Source organism: Plasmodium inui, assembly GCF_000524495.1.
Source record: "Plasmodium inui San Antonio 1 unplaced genomic scaffold supercont1.9, whole genome shotgun sequence".
NCBI lineage: Eukaryota > Apicomplexa > Aconoidasida > Haemosporida > Plasmodiidae > Plasmodium > Plasmodium inui.
In genome coordinates, this window is record NW_008481843.1 from 328,581 (window position 1) to 344,843 (window position 16,263).

The window sequence follows — 16,263 nt, forward strand, 5'->3', positions numbered from 1 at the left end:
AATTTTGTTTTGATGAATTTATTTATATACAGTATTAAAAAAATATTTTTATATATGTGCTTTATCCTATTTTTTTAACATCAATATGAAATTATTAAGAAGTGAAATTAACTTTGATTTATGCGTACAGATAACATATACCTGCATAGGTACCTGCATACGTTTGTTGGAATTATATAGAGGGCATAGAACACACAAAAAATAAAAAAAAGGAAAAGGGTTATTTTGAGAGTACCTTATTTTGAAGAGACAAAATGACATAACATGAAACATGCTTTCCTTCTAATTTTATTTTTCCTTTTGTTCTTCATAGCACAACATGATATTACATCATGCTTCCAATTAAAAACTACACCTTCTTTTCTTAATAACCAAAAATTTACGTCATACGCACAAAAGGGCAGCAATAAAAGGACAATCCTTAGATTAGAAAAATCGTTTTCTGCCCATGGAAAATCCTTAAAAAGGTCAAACGTCGATGAAAGCGACGTGTATGAGAATGTAGAAAAGTTTGTTACAAATAGTCCCTTCTCTAGCAGAAGTGAAAATGATAGTGCCAATACGAAGAACCTAGCTAGATTCACTTCTAGTTTTGCGTCAAGTCCAGATGTGTGGAATGAAGTTGTGATAGACGATATGAACAGCAAAGATGTTACAGGCTTAACAAGATTTTTGTATGCAAAATATAGAAGAGCATTTGCGTCCATTGATGAAAAGAGGAATAATGCAGACAGCACCTTTAACACTGAAAAAATAAAATCGTTGTTTCTTTCCGTTCGATCCGCTGCAATTGATAACATGAATACAGATGAATTTTTTAAGCATTTAGAAAGTTATTCTCTTTTACTAAAATGTTGCAAAGATAATTATGTCTCTTTTAGTTTTATTAAAAATGAAATCGGAAATATAATGAACACAATCATAAAGCACTCCCAGAATTATCTACATGACAAGGACATATGTGGCAGGATGAAAAATGAGTTTGTAAATATGCACGATCTCATAAAAGATATAAAAAAGAATGATGCTATAAGAATGAATATTAAAAGTTTCTTTTCTGTGTTAAGCACCAACATGGTCTTAAATAACAATTATGTATTTCATTTCCTAACAGAAATATTCTCAGCGTTGAATTTGCTGATGCGAGATAACCCAGATTTAATTCATCATTATGAGTACATAATAAATCCCCATTTCTTCTTTATAAGTATTTTTTCCCTGTATTCTTATAATTTAAGCAAAGCTCGTTTTTACTACGTAATGCTATTAATTCATAATCAAATAAATTTGGAGAATGTAAAGGAAAATGTTGCGAAATATGATGATACTTTAAATTATAGTGAGTACAAGAACCATATACTTAACACCATTTTTGAGAAAGAAACAAAGGAATGTGAATATATTAAAGGGGTTATTGCAAATAGCAAAAAAGGTGGTAGCACTATTGTTAAAAGGGAAAACGAGATGCATAATGAAAGCTTAAATAAGGACCCAAGGGATGAGAAGGAAGGAAAAGACGCTATATTAAATGATGAAGACGAGTCGTTAGTCAAGGGGTGCAAATATGTACTATTTAAAGAACTATATGACAATGTCTTCATAAAACTTTTATTATTTTATGTTTTCTTTTTTTTCAGTGATCACTATTTTTGCACTATTATTTTATTAAATTTTAAGAATTCTATAAAGGACCGAAAGAAGGACGGTCGTTTGTTGGAAATCGTTAATTATTTATTTTCTTTGTTACTAGATAGTTTATACCCAGTACGAGATTATTCTAATATAGTCTTGCTTTTAAGTTTATATAAAAACAATTTTAACGCACTTGATGATAAAAGTTTAAGTGCTGTGAAGAAAATTTTTAATGCAGTTGTAGATGACAATATGCGGGAAGAAACTTCTGACGACATGTTTAAATTACTTTCAGATATTAGCGAATCGATTAAAAGTGTGGAGAATGAAAAAAATCGCATGAATAAAAATATTACAAGCAATTCTAATGAGAGCAAAAATATCGGGGAGGAGTTATGCACGAATAGCATAACTTTGAAGGAGGGCGGGAGTAAGGAAGAAATTTCCAAATACAACGACGATGGGGTCACTGAACAAAATAAGGAATCAGAGGCTCAGAACGTAGAAAATAAAGACGCAACTGCAAACGATTCGAATAGCATGAAAGACAAGTTTAACAAATATCTGCTGCGTCTGCTGAAAAACAAAGAGTATGACAAAATTGAACGGTTAGAAAAAAGAGATAATTTATATGTAAATAACAAAACATATAGTTTGTTTATTCAGTCCTTTTTGAGGAACCATAAATATGATCGAGTGTACAAAGTTTACAAAAAGATGAAATTGAAGAAGAATATTCCTATAAAATATTTAAATGCAAAAAATTTGATACACAGTTTTAAGAATTGTGATATAGACAAAGGGCAGGTGCTGAATGAATTACAACTAATCAGTAAATCTTACTTAAATTTATATTTTTCTAAAGACTGCTATTTCGTACTGACGAAAACGATGCTGTACAAGCATATGTGCGATTACTTAAAAAAAAAATGTGACATGAAATTAATGATCGATATTTTTAACTTTAATGAACTTTTAAAATATTTCATAAGATTTAAAAGCTTCATTAATATAAAAAAGTTATATTTCCTTCTACTCAAGTATTCGTACATTAAAACGTACAAAACTTACGTGATATTGATAAGATTTTTCAACAACCTGAATTATGAATCTGAGAGGGGAATCGCGCAGGAAGAGGCAAGGCCGGTGAGCGAGGGCGAAGCGGAGGGATCGTCATTAGAATGTGTAAAGGAAGACGAGGGCGAAGCGGAGGGATCGTCATTAGAATGTGTAAAGGAAGACGAGGGCGAAGCGGAGGGATCGTCATTAGAATGTGTAAAGGAAGACGAGGGCGAAGCGGAGGGATCGTCATTAGAATGTGTAAAGGAAGACGAGGGCGAAGCGGAGGGATCGTCATTAGAATGTGTAAAGGAAGACGAGGGCGAAGCGGAGGGATCGTCATTAGAATGTGTAAAGGAAGACGAGGGCGAAGCGGAGGGATCGTCATTAGAATGTGTAAAGGAAGACGAGGGCGAAGCGGAGGGATCGTCATTAGAATGTGTAAAGGAAGACGAGGGCGAAGCGGAGGGATCGTCATTAGAATGTGTAAAGGAAGACGAGGGCGAAGCGGAGGGATCGTCATTAGAATGTGTAAAGGAAGACGAGGGCGAAGCGGAGGGATCGTCATTAGAATGTGTAAAGGAAGACGAGGGCGAAGCGGAGGGATCGTCATTAGAATGTGTAAAGGAAGACGAGGGCGAAGCGGAGGGATCGTCATTAGAATGTGTAAAGGAAGACGAGGGCGAAGCGGAGGGATCGTCATTAGAATGTGTAAAGGAAGACGAGGGCGAAGCGGAGGGATCGTCATTAGAATGTGTAAAGGAAGACGAGGGCGAAGCGGAGGGATCGTCATTAGAATGTGTAAAGGAAGACGAGGGCGAAGCGGAGGGATCGTCATTAGAATGTGTAAAGGAAGACGAGGGCGAAGCGGAGGGATCGTCATTAGAATGTGTAAAGGAAGACGAGGGCGAAGCGGAGGGATCGTCATTAGAATGTGTAAAGGAAGACGAGGGCGAAGCGGAGGGATCGTCATTAGAATGTGTAAAGGAAGACGAGGGCGAAGCGGAGGGATCGTCATTAGAATGTGTAAAGGAAGACGAGGGCGAAGCGGAGGGATCGTCATTAGAATGTGTAAAGGAAGACGAGGGCGAAGCGGAGGGATCGTCATTAGAATGTGTAAAGGAAGACGAGGGCGAAGCGGAGGGATCGTCATTAGAATGTGTAAAGGAAGACGAGGGCGAAGCGGAGGGATCGTCATTAGAATGTGTAAAGGAAGACGAGGGCGAAGCGGAGGGATCGTCATTAGAATGTGTAAAGGAAGACGAGGGCGAAGCGGAGGGATCGTCATTAGAATGTGTAAAGGAAGACGAGGGCGAAGCGGAGGGATCGTCATTAGAATGTGTAAAGGAAGACGAGGGCGAAGCGGAGGGATCGTCATTAGAATGTGTAAAGGAAGACGAGGGCGAAGCGGAGGGATCGTCATTAGAATGTGTAAAGGAAGACGAGGGCGAAGCGGAGGGATCGTCATTAGAATGTGTAAAGGAAGACGAGGGCGAAGCGGAGGGATCGTCATTAGAATGTGTAAAGGAAGACGAGGGCGAAGCGGAGGGATCGTCATTAGAATGTGTAAAGGAAGACGAGGGCGAAGCGGAGGGATCGTCATTAGAATGTGTAAAGGAAGACGAGGGCGAAGCGGAGGGATCGTCATTAGAATGTGTAAAGGAAGACGAGGGCGAAGCGGAGGGATCGTCATTAGAATGTGTAAAGGAAGACGAGGGCGAAGCGGAGGGATCGTCATTAGAATGTGTAAAGGAAGACGAGGGCGAAGCGGAGGGATCGTCATTAGAATGTGTAAAGGAAGACGAGGGCGAAGCGGAGGGATCGTCATTAGAATGTGTAAAGGAAGACGAGGGCGAAGCGGAGGGATCGTCATTAGAATGTGTAAAGGAAGACGAGGGCGAAGCGGAGGGATCGTCATTAGAATGTGTAAAGGAAGACGAGGGCGAAGCGGAGGGATCGTCATTAGAATGTGTAAAGGAAGACGAGGGCGAAGCGGAGGGATCGTCATTAGAATGTGTAAAGGAAGACGAGGGCGAAGCGGAGGGATCGTCATTAGAATGTGTAAAGGAAGACGAGGGCGAAGCGGAGGGATCGTCATTAGAATGTGTAAAGGAAGACGAGGGCGAAGCGGAGGGATCGTCATTAGAATGTGTAAAGGAAGACGAGGGCGAAGCGGAGGGATCGTCATTAGAATGTGTAAAGGAAGACGAGGGCGAAGCGGAGGGATCGTCATTAGAATGTGTAAAGGAAGACGAGGGCGAAGCGGAGGGATCGTCATTAGAATGTGTAAAGGAAGACGAGGGCGAAGCGGAGGGATCGTCATTAGAATGTGTAAAGGAAGACGAGGGCGAAGCGGAGGGATCGTCATTAGAATGTGTAAAGGAAGACGAGGGCGAAGCGGAGGGATCGTCATTAGAATGTGTAAAGGAAGACGAGGGCGAAGCGGAGGGATCGTCATTAGAATGTGTAAAGGAAGACGAGGGCGAAGCGGAGGGATCGTCATTAGAATGTGTAAAGGAAGACGAGGGCGAAGCGGAGGGATCGTCATTAGAATGTGTAAAGGAAGACGAGGGCGAAGCGGAGGGATCGTCATTAGAATGTGTAAAGGAAGACGAGGGCGAAGCGGAGGGATCGTCATTAGAATGTGTAAAGGAAGACGAGGGCGAAGCGGAGGGATCGTCATTAGAATGTGTAAAGGAAGACGAGGGCGAAGCGGAGGGATCGTCATTAGAATGTGTAAAGGAAGACGAGGGCGAAGCGGAGGGATCGTCATTAGAATGTGTAAAGGAAGACGAGGGCGAAGCGGAGGGATCGTCATTAGAATGTGTAAAGGAAGACGAGGGCGAAGCGGAGGGATCGTCATTAGAATGTGTAAAGGAAGACGAGGGCGAAGCGGAGGGATCGTCATTAGAATGTGTAAAGGAAGACGAGGGCGAAGCGGAGGGATCGTCATTAGAATGTGTAAAGGAAGACGAGGGCGAAGCGGAGGGATCGTCATTAGAATGTGTAAAGGAAGACGAGGGCGAAGCGGAGGGATCGTCATTAGAATGTGTAAAGGAAGACGAGGGCGAAGCGGAGGGATCGTCATTAGAATGTGTAAAGGAAGACGAGGGCGAAGCGGAGGGATCGTCATTAGAATGTGTAAAGGAAGACGAGGGCGAAGCGGAGGGATCGTCATTAGAATGTGTAAAGGAAGACGAGGGCGAAGCGGAGGGATCGTCATTAGAATGTGTAAAGGAAGACGAGGGCGAAGCGGAGGGATCGTCATTAGAATGTGTAAAGGAAGACGAGGGCGAAGCGGAGGGATCGTCATTAGAATGTGTAAAGGAAGACGAGGGCGAAGCGGAGGGATCGTCATTAGAATGTGTAAAGGAAGACGAGGGCGAAGCGGAGGGATCGTCATTAGAATGTGTAAAGGAAGACGAGGGCGAAGCGGAGGGATCGTCATTAGAATGTGTAAAGGAAGACGAGGGCGAAGCGGAGGGATCGTCATTAGAATGTGTAAAGGAAGACGAGGGCGAAGCGGAGGGATCGTCATTAGAATGTGTAAAGGAAGACGAGGGCGAAGCGGAGGGATCGTCATTAGAATGTGTAAAGGAAGACGAGGGCGAAGCGGAGGGATCGTCATTAGAATGTGTAAAGGAAGACGAGGGCGAAGCGGAGGGATCGTCATTAGAATGTGTAAAGGAAGACGAGGGCGAAGCGGAGGGATCGTCATTAGAATGTGTAAAGGAAGACGAGGGCGAAGCGGAGGGATCGTCATTAGAATGTGTAAAGGAAGACGAGGGCGAAGCGGAGGGATCGTCATTAGAATGTGTAAAGGAAGACGAGGGCGAAGCGGAGGGATCGTCATTAGAATGTGTAAAGGAAGACGAGGGCGAAGCGGAGGGATCGTCATTAGAATGTGTAAAGGAAGACGAGGGCGAAGCGGAGGGATCGTCATTAGAATGTGTAAAGGAAGACGAGGGCGAAGCGGAGGGATCGTCATTAGAATGTGTAAAGGAAGACGAGGGCGAAGCGGAGGGATCGTCATTAGAATGTGTAAAGGAAGACGAGGGCGAAGCGGAGGGATCGTCATTAGAATGTGTAAAGGAAGACGAGGGCGAAGCGGAGGGATCGTCATTAGAATGTGTAAAGGAAGACGAGGGCGAAGCGGAGGGATCGTCATTAGAATGTGTAAAGGAAGACGAGGGCGAAGCGGAGGGATCGTCATTAGAATGTGTAAAGGAAGACGAGGGCGAAGCGGAGGGATCGTCATTAGAATGTGTAAAGGAAGACGAGGGCGAAGCGGAGGGATCGTCATTAGAATGTGTAAAGGAAGACGAGGGCGAAGCGGAGGGATCGTCATTAGAATGTGTAAAGGAAGACGAGGGCGAAGCGGAGGGATCGTCATTAGAATGTGTAAAGGAAGACGAGGGCGAAGCGGAGGGATCGTCATTAGAATGTGTAAAGGAAGACGAGGGCGAAGCGGAGGGATCGTCATTAGAATGTGTAAAGGAAGACGAGGGCGAAGCGGAGGGATCGTCATTAGAATGTGTAAAGGAAGACGAGGGCGAAGCGGAGGGATCGTCATTAGAATGTGTAAAGGAAGACGAGGGCGAAGCGGAGGGATCGTCATTAGAATGTGTAAAGGAAGACGAGGGCGAAGCGGAGGGATCGTCATTAGAATGTGTAAAGGAAGACGAGGGCGAAGCGGAGGGATCGTCATTAGAATGTGTAAAGGAAGACGAGGGCGAAGCGGAGGGATCGTCATTAGAATGTGTAAAGGAAGACGAGGGCGAAGCGGAGGGATCGTCATTAGAATGTGTAAAGGAAGACGAGGGCGAAGCGGAGGGATCGTCATTAGAATGTGTAAAGGAAGACGAGGGCGAAGCGGAGGGATCGTCATTAGAATGTGTAAAGGAAGACGAGGGCGAAGCGGAGGGATCGTCATTAGAATGTGTAAAGGAAGACGAGGGCGAAGCGGAGGGATCGTCATTAGAATGTGTAAAGGAAGACGAGGGCGAAGCGGAGGGATCGTCATTAGAATGTGTAAAGGAAGACGAGGGCGAAGCGGAGGGATCGTCATTAGAATGTGTAAAGGAAGACGAGGGCGAAGCGGAGGGATCGTCATTAGAATGTGTAAAGGAAGACGAGGGCGAAGCGGAGGGATCGTCATTAGAATGTGTAAAGGAAGACGAGGGCGAAGCGGAGGGATCGTCATTAGAATGTGTAAAGGAAGACGAGGGCGAAGCGGAGGGATCGTCATTAGAATGTGTAAAGGAAGACGAGGGCGAAGCGGAGGGATCGTCATTAGAATGTGTAAAGGAAGACGAGGGCGAAGCGGAGGGATCGTCATTAGAATGTGTAAAGGAAGACGAGGGCGAAGCGGAGGGATCGTCATTAGAATGTGTAAAGGAAGACGAGAGCGCAGCGGAGGGATCCTCACCTGTATGTGTAAAGGAAGACGCACGGGAAGCAGAGGACTTCAAATGCCCTTTTGAGAAAAACATCGAAATTTACAACGATATAGTAAATCTAAGAAAGAACAAGCTGTCTTATTACATTTTCCAAGGGATCAATTCGGATGAGGATTTTAATTTATATAATAAAGTTTACGAAATTGCGAAGAAAGATAAATATGACATGAGTTTGTTTATCTTAAGCAATTTTATCATAGAGTATATTTTTATGGAATATGGTTCGGACGACATAGTAGAAAGTGAATTGACCAACGTGAATAACATACTGAACATATTTTTCGAGGCCATAAACTTGTTTTTCTACAAAGAGAACTACAGAATAACTGTAAATATATTTTTCTTTCTTCTACTATTTTTAAATTATTATGTGACAAGATACATAAAAAAGGATTTAAAATATTCTATTTTTTTGAAAGAAAACATCTTAAACTTTTTTTTGTCCAACAATTATGAAGTAATTAAAGTAAATAGCGATGATGTCTATTCTTATGTGCCACACTTTATATTACGTACTGTATCCGTGTCTGTAAATCATTTGAAGAATGCTCACAATTTGAAAGAAACCATTTCAGCCGGACGGTATTTCGATTCAAATGATTTTAATAAAAATGTGATTCTTCCCCCGGCAGTGAACTGCAAAAATATAATGTCCATATTTCTACTTTTGAGGAACAATTTAATTATGTGTGACAAAACGATGGAGAAGGATCTGTATGATAGGCAAAAAAGCAACAACAATAAAGTTATGCAAAATGTGAGTGTTCATGCAAAAGGAAGAAACTACTTATATAGAGATGTAATTGAAAAAAATTACAGTGAACAGAACGAGAGTACTGAACAGAGCGTTCCACCTTCTACCACATATAGTAACATTGCTAATGTATTTGTGAAGCTAAAATATACAATTGGTTCAGACAACATCACCGAAGATTCCTTGAAAGGTTTTTTATTCAACAAACTGAGAATTGACGTAAATAAGAAGAACGCAGATGGGTTAATCAGCACTCTGAGGGATATATTTTTCACCTACAACAATATAATATATTTAAATTCGAGAGACTTTCTTAACATTTATGAAAAGCTCAGTTGGCTTTACGACAGCGCGTTAGCATCCCTAACCATTATATTTTTCCTCGAAGATAGGAGAAACGTTAAAGAGGGTACTGCTGCTACGGTGAAAGCCGCAACCGTCACAGCCACTACCGCCACAGCTCCTACTGCTACGGATATGAGTGCATTACCAGGCGGCCCCCCCGTGGGTGACGGCACAAAAGAAGTGAACTTTGACGAATACATTACTATGTTGAGGGCCATGGACAAGGCATACTTTAAAGATATCCTAAATGGTCCTACTGTATGCAAACTTTTAAAGAAATACGAAAATTTTATCCATATGTGCCTCTATTTTGATTTAAATAAAAAGAGAGTGGACAACGTTATAACTCTGTTGGACGTGTCCAGGAAGGTACGAACAAATAAAAAATGGCTGTGCTCGCCAATTATGTGCTACGAGAAGGTGTTGCCTCTGTACGGTGTGGCATAGTGCTATATGCACACATCGGATTATGTCTACTCATCCCCGATGGTGCCATTTACAAACGAGTGCGTATTTCGATTCCCCCTCCCCCCTATTTTCAGTGTGACATTCTCGTGAGCACAGAAACGCTGATAGACGTTTTTTCCCTGTACCTGGAGAGAAAAATGGTAGAGGATAAATTTCACAAAAAAAGGAGTTATGCCTTCACTGTGCTGCTATTATGCGTCCATTGTGCTGACACTGTGCCCCCTTTTTCTTCTCCCTTTTCAGAACGATTTAATATTCAAAGAGTTCGAATCATTTTCCCGATCTGAGGGGACAGCAAATTTCGAACTGTATTACACTGTCGTGAAGGCAGCGTTTTTCGAAGGTACGTGGAGTAGGAACCGGATGGCGCGTGCGCATACCTGAAACTGCAATTGCAAGTGGTGCATGCTTCTTTATTATGCTCATGTCTGTGACAGTCTCACGTGTAGCACCTCCGTACAGATGGAACAATTTTTTAACTTTCTCCACCCCAATTTCACCCCTTTTTCATGCCTCACATTCGTAGAAAACGCTAAAGTAGCCCTAAACGTCTTGAACGATGTGCTAAAATCATTTGACATAAAACGAGTTCCCTTAAACTTCTTTGAAGGCATTTTATTAATTTTGAAAAAAAAAGGGAAATACAAAGATTTATATCAGTCCATTGACAGGCTACACAGGGAGCTGATCAATTTTGAAAAGAATAACCAATTTGGTGATTTAGAAAAATTGGCAGCTGATGTGAGAAGCGATTTGCACAAGTGTAAAGCAGAAAGGCAGTTTTAAGCGGAAAATGGGGAAGTAACATGTTTGTAGTTTTTCCATTATGCAGTTTTGCTGGGCTTTTTGCGTATAATATTTTATTTTCGCTTTTACTTTATTACTTTTTTTTTTTGTCTTTTCTTCCATTTAATATTTTCACACATCGCCCTTTATGTGTACCTCTTTGCCAATTTCTAGTCACAATTATGCTTTGCACGAAATATACATTTTTTCGTTTGTTTTTAATTTTATCCCATTCAACTTAAAGCATTTGTTTGAAAACAAACGCAGGTGTCATGTATTGTATGTATATACTAAGCGACAAGAAAAAAAAAAAAAAAGGTTCAGACTTTGCAAAAAAAAAAAAAAGAAGGCAAAACATTTACTTCTTTAACATAACCGGTTAGGTTCCTTTAAATGTAACCCTAAACTGCGAGATGCAACAAAGAATAAGGTGCACAGTAGGATAAACTTATGCCTAAATTTGGGTCGTAAAAAGGGGAACCCAATGTAGCATCAGAAGCGTAAGGGGCAAAGATTGCCATTTGGATCATTGTCCTTGCAATGCGTATTCGGTAATGTACACGTGCTTTCCCCTTCCCTTACAGAGGACCTTTTTTTTTTTTACATATGTAAAAATACATTTATAAAAAATGTTCAAAGGGGCGTGAATCGAGCATATTTTGGGTCAAATAAAAGCGCGCAAAACACATTTCATCTTTCTTTTCGTAAAACGAAAAAGATGAAAAATCAGGAAATAGTAAAATGCGCGCCAGTGGTATTTTTTTCCACATTTCCATTTGTGCATTTGTGTACTTTTCGCCCATGCCTTTTTCGATCATGAACTTTGCAGCTGCGCACTTTCTGCTTTGCGCTGTTTCTCCTCCCCCTGCTCTGTTTTAGCGAGTTTGCACTTTTCATGAATGTTTTTCTAAACAAGGAGGACACGCATAAACACCCTGCGCGTCGCCCCCCTTTTCGCTGACGCCAAGGTGTGGAGAACAAGACAAAGGTGAACTTCTCGATACACTCCCTATATGCAACCATGTACATAAAACAGATAAAACTTAAAGGGTTCCGGACCTACAAAAATGAAACGACCATTGATTTTACGAAGGGGATTAACTGCATAGGTATGTCGTCCAGCGCCACTCTTATTACCATTTCGCGCAGATTCATTTTGTTCGTTCTGCAAGCGGGGTGGTTGGACGTGGACCCGAATAGGAGAGATGAGACACGATACAGCATACACTATACACGAGGCACATATGTGTAGAGGGAGATGCAGATATGTGAGGCCCGTTTTCGCCACTCCTCGCATATGTCTTCCATTTTTTTCTTCTTCTTCTTCCTCTTCACAGTGGGTTTTAATGGGTCCGGGAAGAGTAACATTCTGCTAGCCATCGAGTTCATACTGAGCGACATGTGCGAGTACAAACAGGTTTTTCTACACGAAGGAATAGGAAATGCAGTGAGGAGCTGTTACGTAGAAATCGTTTTTGACAACTCGGAAAAATATTTTAGCATGTTTAAAGAAAACGAAATTAAAATAAAAAAAGTTATGGAAAATATGAAATGTGAAATTTATGTGAATGAAAAAAATATCAGTAAAAATCAATACGTGGAATTACTAGAAAGTTGTGGCTTATGTGTTAACAATCTGTACAATATAATTAAGCAAGGACAAATAATAAAATTAAGTAATATGAAAGATGAAGAAATTCTGAATTATTTGAAGAGTATACTGGGCGCGAAAATATTTGAAGAGAAAAAAAAAGACGCTTTATCAATGCTCAAAGAATGTGATACCAAAAAAGGGACCATCGAAAAGGAGTTTCAAGAAATGAATGTAAAATTGGAAAGTCTACAAGCAGAATTTGAACATTTTTTAGCCTATAAAAAATTGGAAAAAGAGAAAGTTCATTTAGAATATCATTTGAACGAAATAAATTACAAAAATGTATATAGAGAGACACAAACGCTTAAGTCTAAGTTGCAAGAATTGAAGAATAAAACACAGGACGAAGACAACAACTTAAGCTTAAGCAACAGCAGCAAATCGGAGTACACGGAACAGCTTAACAAAATGAAGTTAGAAATTGTTTCTTATCAAAATGAGCTCGACAAATCCGTGTCGGAAGAAATACAGAACAAAAGAAATATCATACATCTCGAAATTCTAATTGACGAAAAAAGGAAGGAGAAAAAATTGAAGGACTCCAAAAATAGAAGCAAAATTGAAAACCTCAACCAGATTAACGATTTCATTCTGCGCGTTAATGAGAAGCTTCAGAGCCTCAAGAGCGTTATCAATTTGAAGGAGAGGGAGATAGAGGACAAGCACAACGAGATAAATATGGTACCTGCGAATTTGCACGCGCGGGGCGGCGCCACGTTCGCAGCCTCAGCCCGCGCACCCACAAACACATATGCACCAACGCGGAGTGAGCCACTGAATGTTGGCACCTTCCCTTGTCCCACTTCTCTCAGTTGCTGTCGGCGAACCAGAAAAAAAACGCCAAGGACGGGAATTACTCCCATAATGTGAAAAAAATTGAGAAGATGATAGGCGACATCAACACGGAGTTGTCCGTCCTGGAGAAGGAGGTAACGGGGAAAATAGCTCAGAAGGTGCAAATGCTTCAAATGGTGCAAATGCTTCAAATGCTGCAAATGCTTCAAGCGCTGCAAATGCTGCGGGAACGTGGCAAAAAAGAAAAAAAAAGAGACCCTCCCCCCTCGCATGTGCTTCACCCCTTTCTGCACTGCACCTGTAGGCAATAAAAAACGAGAAATACCTAAAAGAGCTGGAAGAGGAGTCCAAACTTTTAAAAAACAGTGTTAAGGAGAACAAGACGCTATCGGACAAGTGCGCCGATGAAATAACCCAACTGAACAGTGTAAGCCTACTGACTGAAAAAACAAGGGGGCAACACATATAATATGCTTTTGTCGTTTCTCTCCCGATTACTTATGTGCACCTATTCCCTCACCTTTTCCGAACTTCCGCGCAACTTTTCGCAGAAATCAGAGAGCTGCGTGGAGCAGAAGAGGCAGTACCAGCAGAAAATCTCGGAGGGAACGGCAAACCTGAATGTCGTAAAAAGTCAACTTTTTGAAGTGAATGGTGAGGGGGAATGCCAGTGCGCGGAGCGATGTGACTTCGCGGGGAAATGTACCTCTCCGGTGCGACGTGCCTCCGTGTGGAGATAGGCACATATGCTCGTAGGTAGTTACGCACGTCTACATGAGCCGACGCCCCCCCCTCGCATCCATCGCTGCTTAGACAAGTACGAAGAAATGATAAAGAGTTCGAACAAAGAAATTGTCAAGATGGTGCAGCTGATCTTGGAGGACTCCAGCATACACAAGGAAAACGTTCTGGGCTTCCTCATAGACAACATAAACGTAAGGAAGGGAGAAACAGGAGAGAGCGTCCCCACAGTGTGGACAGTGCAAACACATCTGTATGTGTCTGTGTATGCATATGGACATGTCCTCCCCTTCTCCCTTCCCGTGCAGGTAGACAAGACGTACGTGAAGGCCGTGGATACCGTTCTGGAAAACCACTACTTCACGCTCATCGTTGAAGACATGAAGACGGCAAAAGAAATAGTCGAATTTATAGAAAAAAAAAGAGAAGAAAAAAAAAAAAAGGAATTCGAATTTAAGGATTTCTTCTTTGGCAAACTAACCATCGTTCCATTGTTGAACATAAGAAAGTACAGCGACTTCACGTACCCTAATGACAAAAATATGGTGCCCTTAATAAACTGCGTAAATTACAATACCAAGATATACCAGTTTTTAAAGAGCATCTTATTCAAAACGGTTATCGTGAAATCCTTGGAGTGCTGTCAGAATTACCTCGAGGAGAACTACAACTGCGTCAACATCGACGGGGACTACGTAAGGGGCAAAGAGGGCTTCTCTCGGTTGCATATACGCATGTGCGTACCTGCTCTTACGTGATCTTACCTGCTCTTCTCGTGCACCTTCCTTTATGACCCTCTACGAAATCTCATTACCCCCCCCCGCCACGCAGCTGAGCAAGCAGGGTTTTATGTACGGAGGGTACAGCAAAAAGAAGTACGGCGTCTACACCATATACAATAAGCTCAAAGAGTTAAAGGAAAAGGAGAAGAAGGAAAAGAGCGTCATCGAAGAAATGTCCAACAACATCGAGAAAATAGACGAAGAACTACGAATCATCTATGATAAAAAATCCAACACGGTAGCCCAGAAAAATGGGTGTCTAACAACACTGAACTCAATTACGAATAACATTCACGCAAATGATGAAAACGTACGCATAACTAGCGAAAAAATAAAACAGATTAAGGAGAAGAGAGAGCATCTAGAGGATTATAAAGAGAAGCTAAAGGTGCAGATACTGCAGCTGCGAAATAATAATGTAAACCCGGATGAATCGCCTAAAGGCTCCCTTGATATCAACGCCCTCAATGAGCAAGTCAAGAAACTCAAGGAGGAACTCAATAAAGTTACCAACGAGTACGACGATTTTAAAAACAAGTTGGAGCTTCTCTATCAGAAGAGGAGCGAGGTAAGTCCTAAAAGAGTCAAAGTGTAGAAGCGTAAAAGTGTAGAAGCGTAAAAGTGTAGAAGCGTAAAAGAGTCAAAGCGTAAATTGGCAAATTGAGAAATTGCCGCCCGCTCAGTGGGGCGCACCTACTTAGGGGTGTTTCCTTACCGTGCCTCCTTACCGTGTTTATTTCCCCCCCTTCCCCCCGCGTGCAGAATGACTCCAACATCTACATGGAAGAGTACGAAGACGTCGATATCGACGACTACACCAAAGAGCTGAGGGAGAAGAAGAATAACCTCGAAAAGGTGGGCCAACTGTGGAAGAGAGAAATCGCCTCACTTCAAATGATGTGCAAATGAGCCTTTTCGCATCACTTTCACTGTACATACCTGCATACGCGTACCCATTTGTGACGGCCTCGCATCCCCTTCTAACACATTTCATCGTATCCTACTTTGGCACGCTTTACCCCCTTTTGCAGATCGAAAAGGAAAAGATGCTCTACGAACAGAAGATAAAACAGATCAACGTAATGAGCAGAAGAGAGGCTGACAAAATGTGAATCCAATTAGCCAAGCGTCGATGCTTTATTTTTTTCCTCGTTTGTGCCATCTTTTTTGCCACCATTTTGCAGAAAGACATGGAAAGCGTAAAGTCGAGCTTAGACAAAATCTACATAAACGAAAAGAAACACAAAAAGAGAATCTTGGACCTCTGTCATCAGATGAATCAGATAAATGAGGAGCTTCGCATTTTGGAGTAAAATTTGTCGCGCAAGGAGAAGAAGCATTCTTGCGTGTTACTTACACAGGACATGCCATTACGAGAAATAAAAGAAAACAGGAAAAAAAAACAAAAAAAAAAAAAAACGACATACCTTTAACTTCCCCATTTTGCACCTTCGCAGAGGAAAGGAAGAAAACATACGAAAGAAAAAAATAATCCTGCCTCAAGGCATAAAAGACCCAAATGAATATAAAAATTACGATAAGCAAGAGTTGTCTGCGAAGCTTAAATCCATAACACTTGTAAAAAAAGGGGCGGTGGCGCACATGCGTCTTGCCACATTTTAATGTCCGTTCTTTGCGTGCAATGCAGCCGTGGTTGCATTTGTCTCCTTGCGAGTATTCTCACTTTTTTTTTTTTTTCACCCCCTCACAGGAACTAAAAAAATATTCCAATGTGAATGAAAAGGCGGGAGACAGACTAAATATACTAATGAGTACGTTTTTACGACA

At 41.8% G+C, this 16,263-nt stretch overlaps 2 protein-coding genes across 2 annotated transcripts in view; both read left to right on the forward strand.

Annotated features, from left to right (window-relative positions):
• Window positions 1–264: 264 nt before the first annotated feature.
• On the forward strand, window positions 265–10,503 carry C922_02550 (hypothetical protein; the record flags this gene model as incomplete). The annotated part of the gene is made up of 4 exons (XM_008818149.1): window positions 265–9,618; window positions 9,792–9,857; window positions 9,961–10,060; window positions 10,244–10,503. The coding sequence occupies 4 exons, from the start codon at window positions 265–267 to the stop codon at window positions 10,501–10,503; spliced, it is 9,780 nt and encodes a 3,259-aa protein (XP_008816371.1).
• Window positions 10,504–11,524: 1,021 nt separating this feature from the next.
• The window catches only part of C922_02551 (structural maintenance-chromosomes protein 3), a gene marked incomplete at both ends in the record, with an annotated part of 6,490 nt that continues 1,751 nt past the window's right edge, over window positions 11,525–16,263 (forward strand). Inside the window, 13 exons of the mRNA XM_008818150.1 lie at window positions 11,525–11,612; window positions 11,841–12,838; window positions 12,970–13,086; window positions 13,257–13,379; window positions 13,504–13,606; window positions 13,766–13,887; window positions 14,002–14,388; window positions 14,525–15,043; window positions 15,238–15,330; window positions 15,507–15,554; window positions 15,660–15,784; window positions 15,933–16,053; window positions 16,187–16,247. Of these exons, the coding sequence (XP_008816372.1) occupies window positions 11,525–11,612; window positions 11,841–12,838; window positions 12,970–13,086; window positions 13,257–13,379; window positions 13,504–13,606; window positions 13,766–13,887; window positions 14,002–14,388; window positions 14,525–15,043; window positions 15,238–15,330; window positions 15,507–15,554; window positions 15,660–15,784; window positions 15,933–16,053; window positions 16,187–16,247 (2,905 nt within the window). The remainder of the gene's footprint in view (window positions 11,613–11,840; window positions 12,839–12,969; window positions 13,087–13,256; window positions 13,380–13,503; window positions 13,607–13,765; window positions 13,888–14,001; window positions 14,389–14,524; window positions 15,044–15,237; window positions 15,331–15,506; window positions 15,555–15,659; window positions 15,785–15,932; window positions 16,054–16,186; window positions 16,248–16,263) is intronic.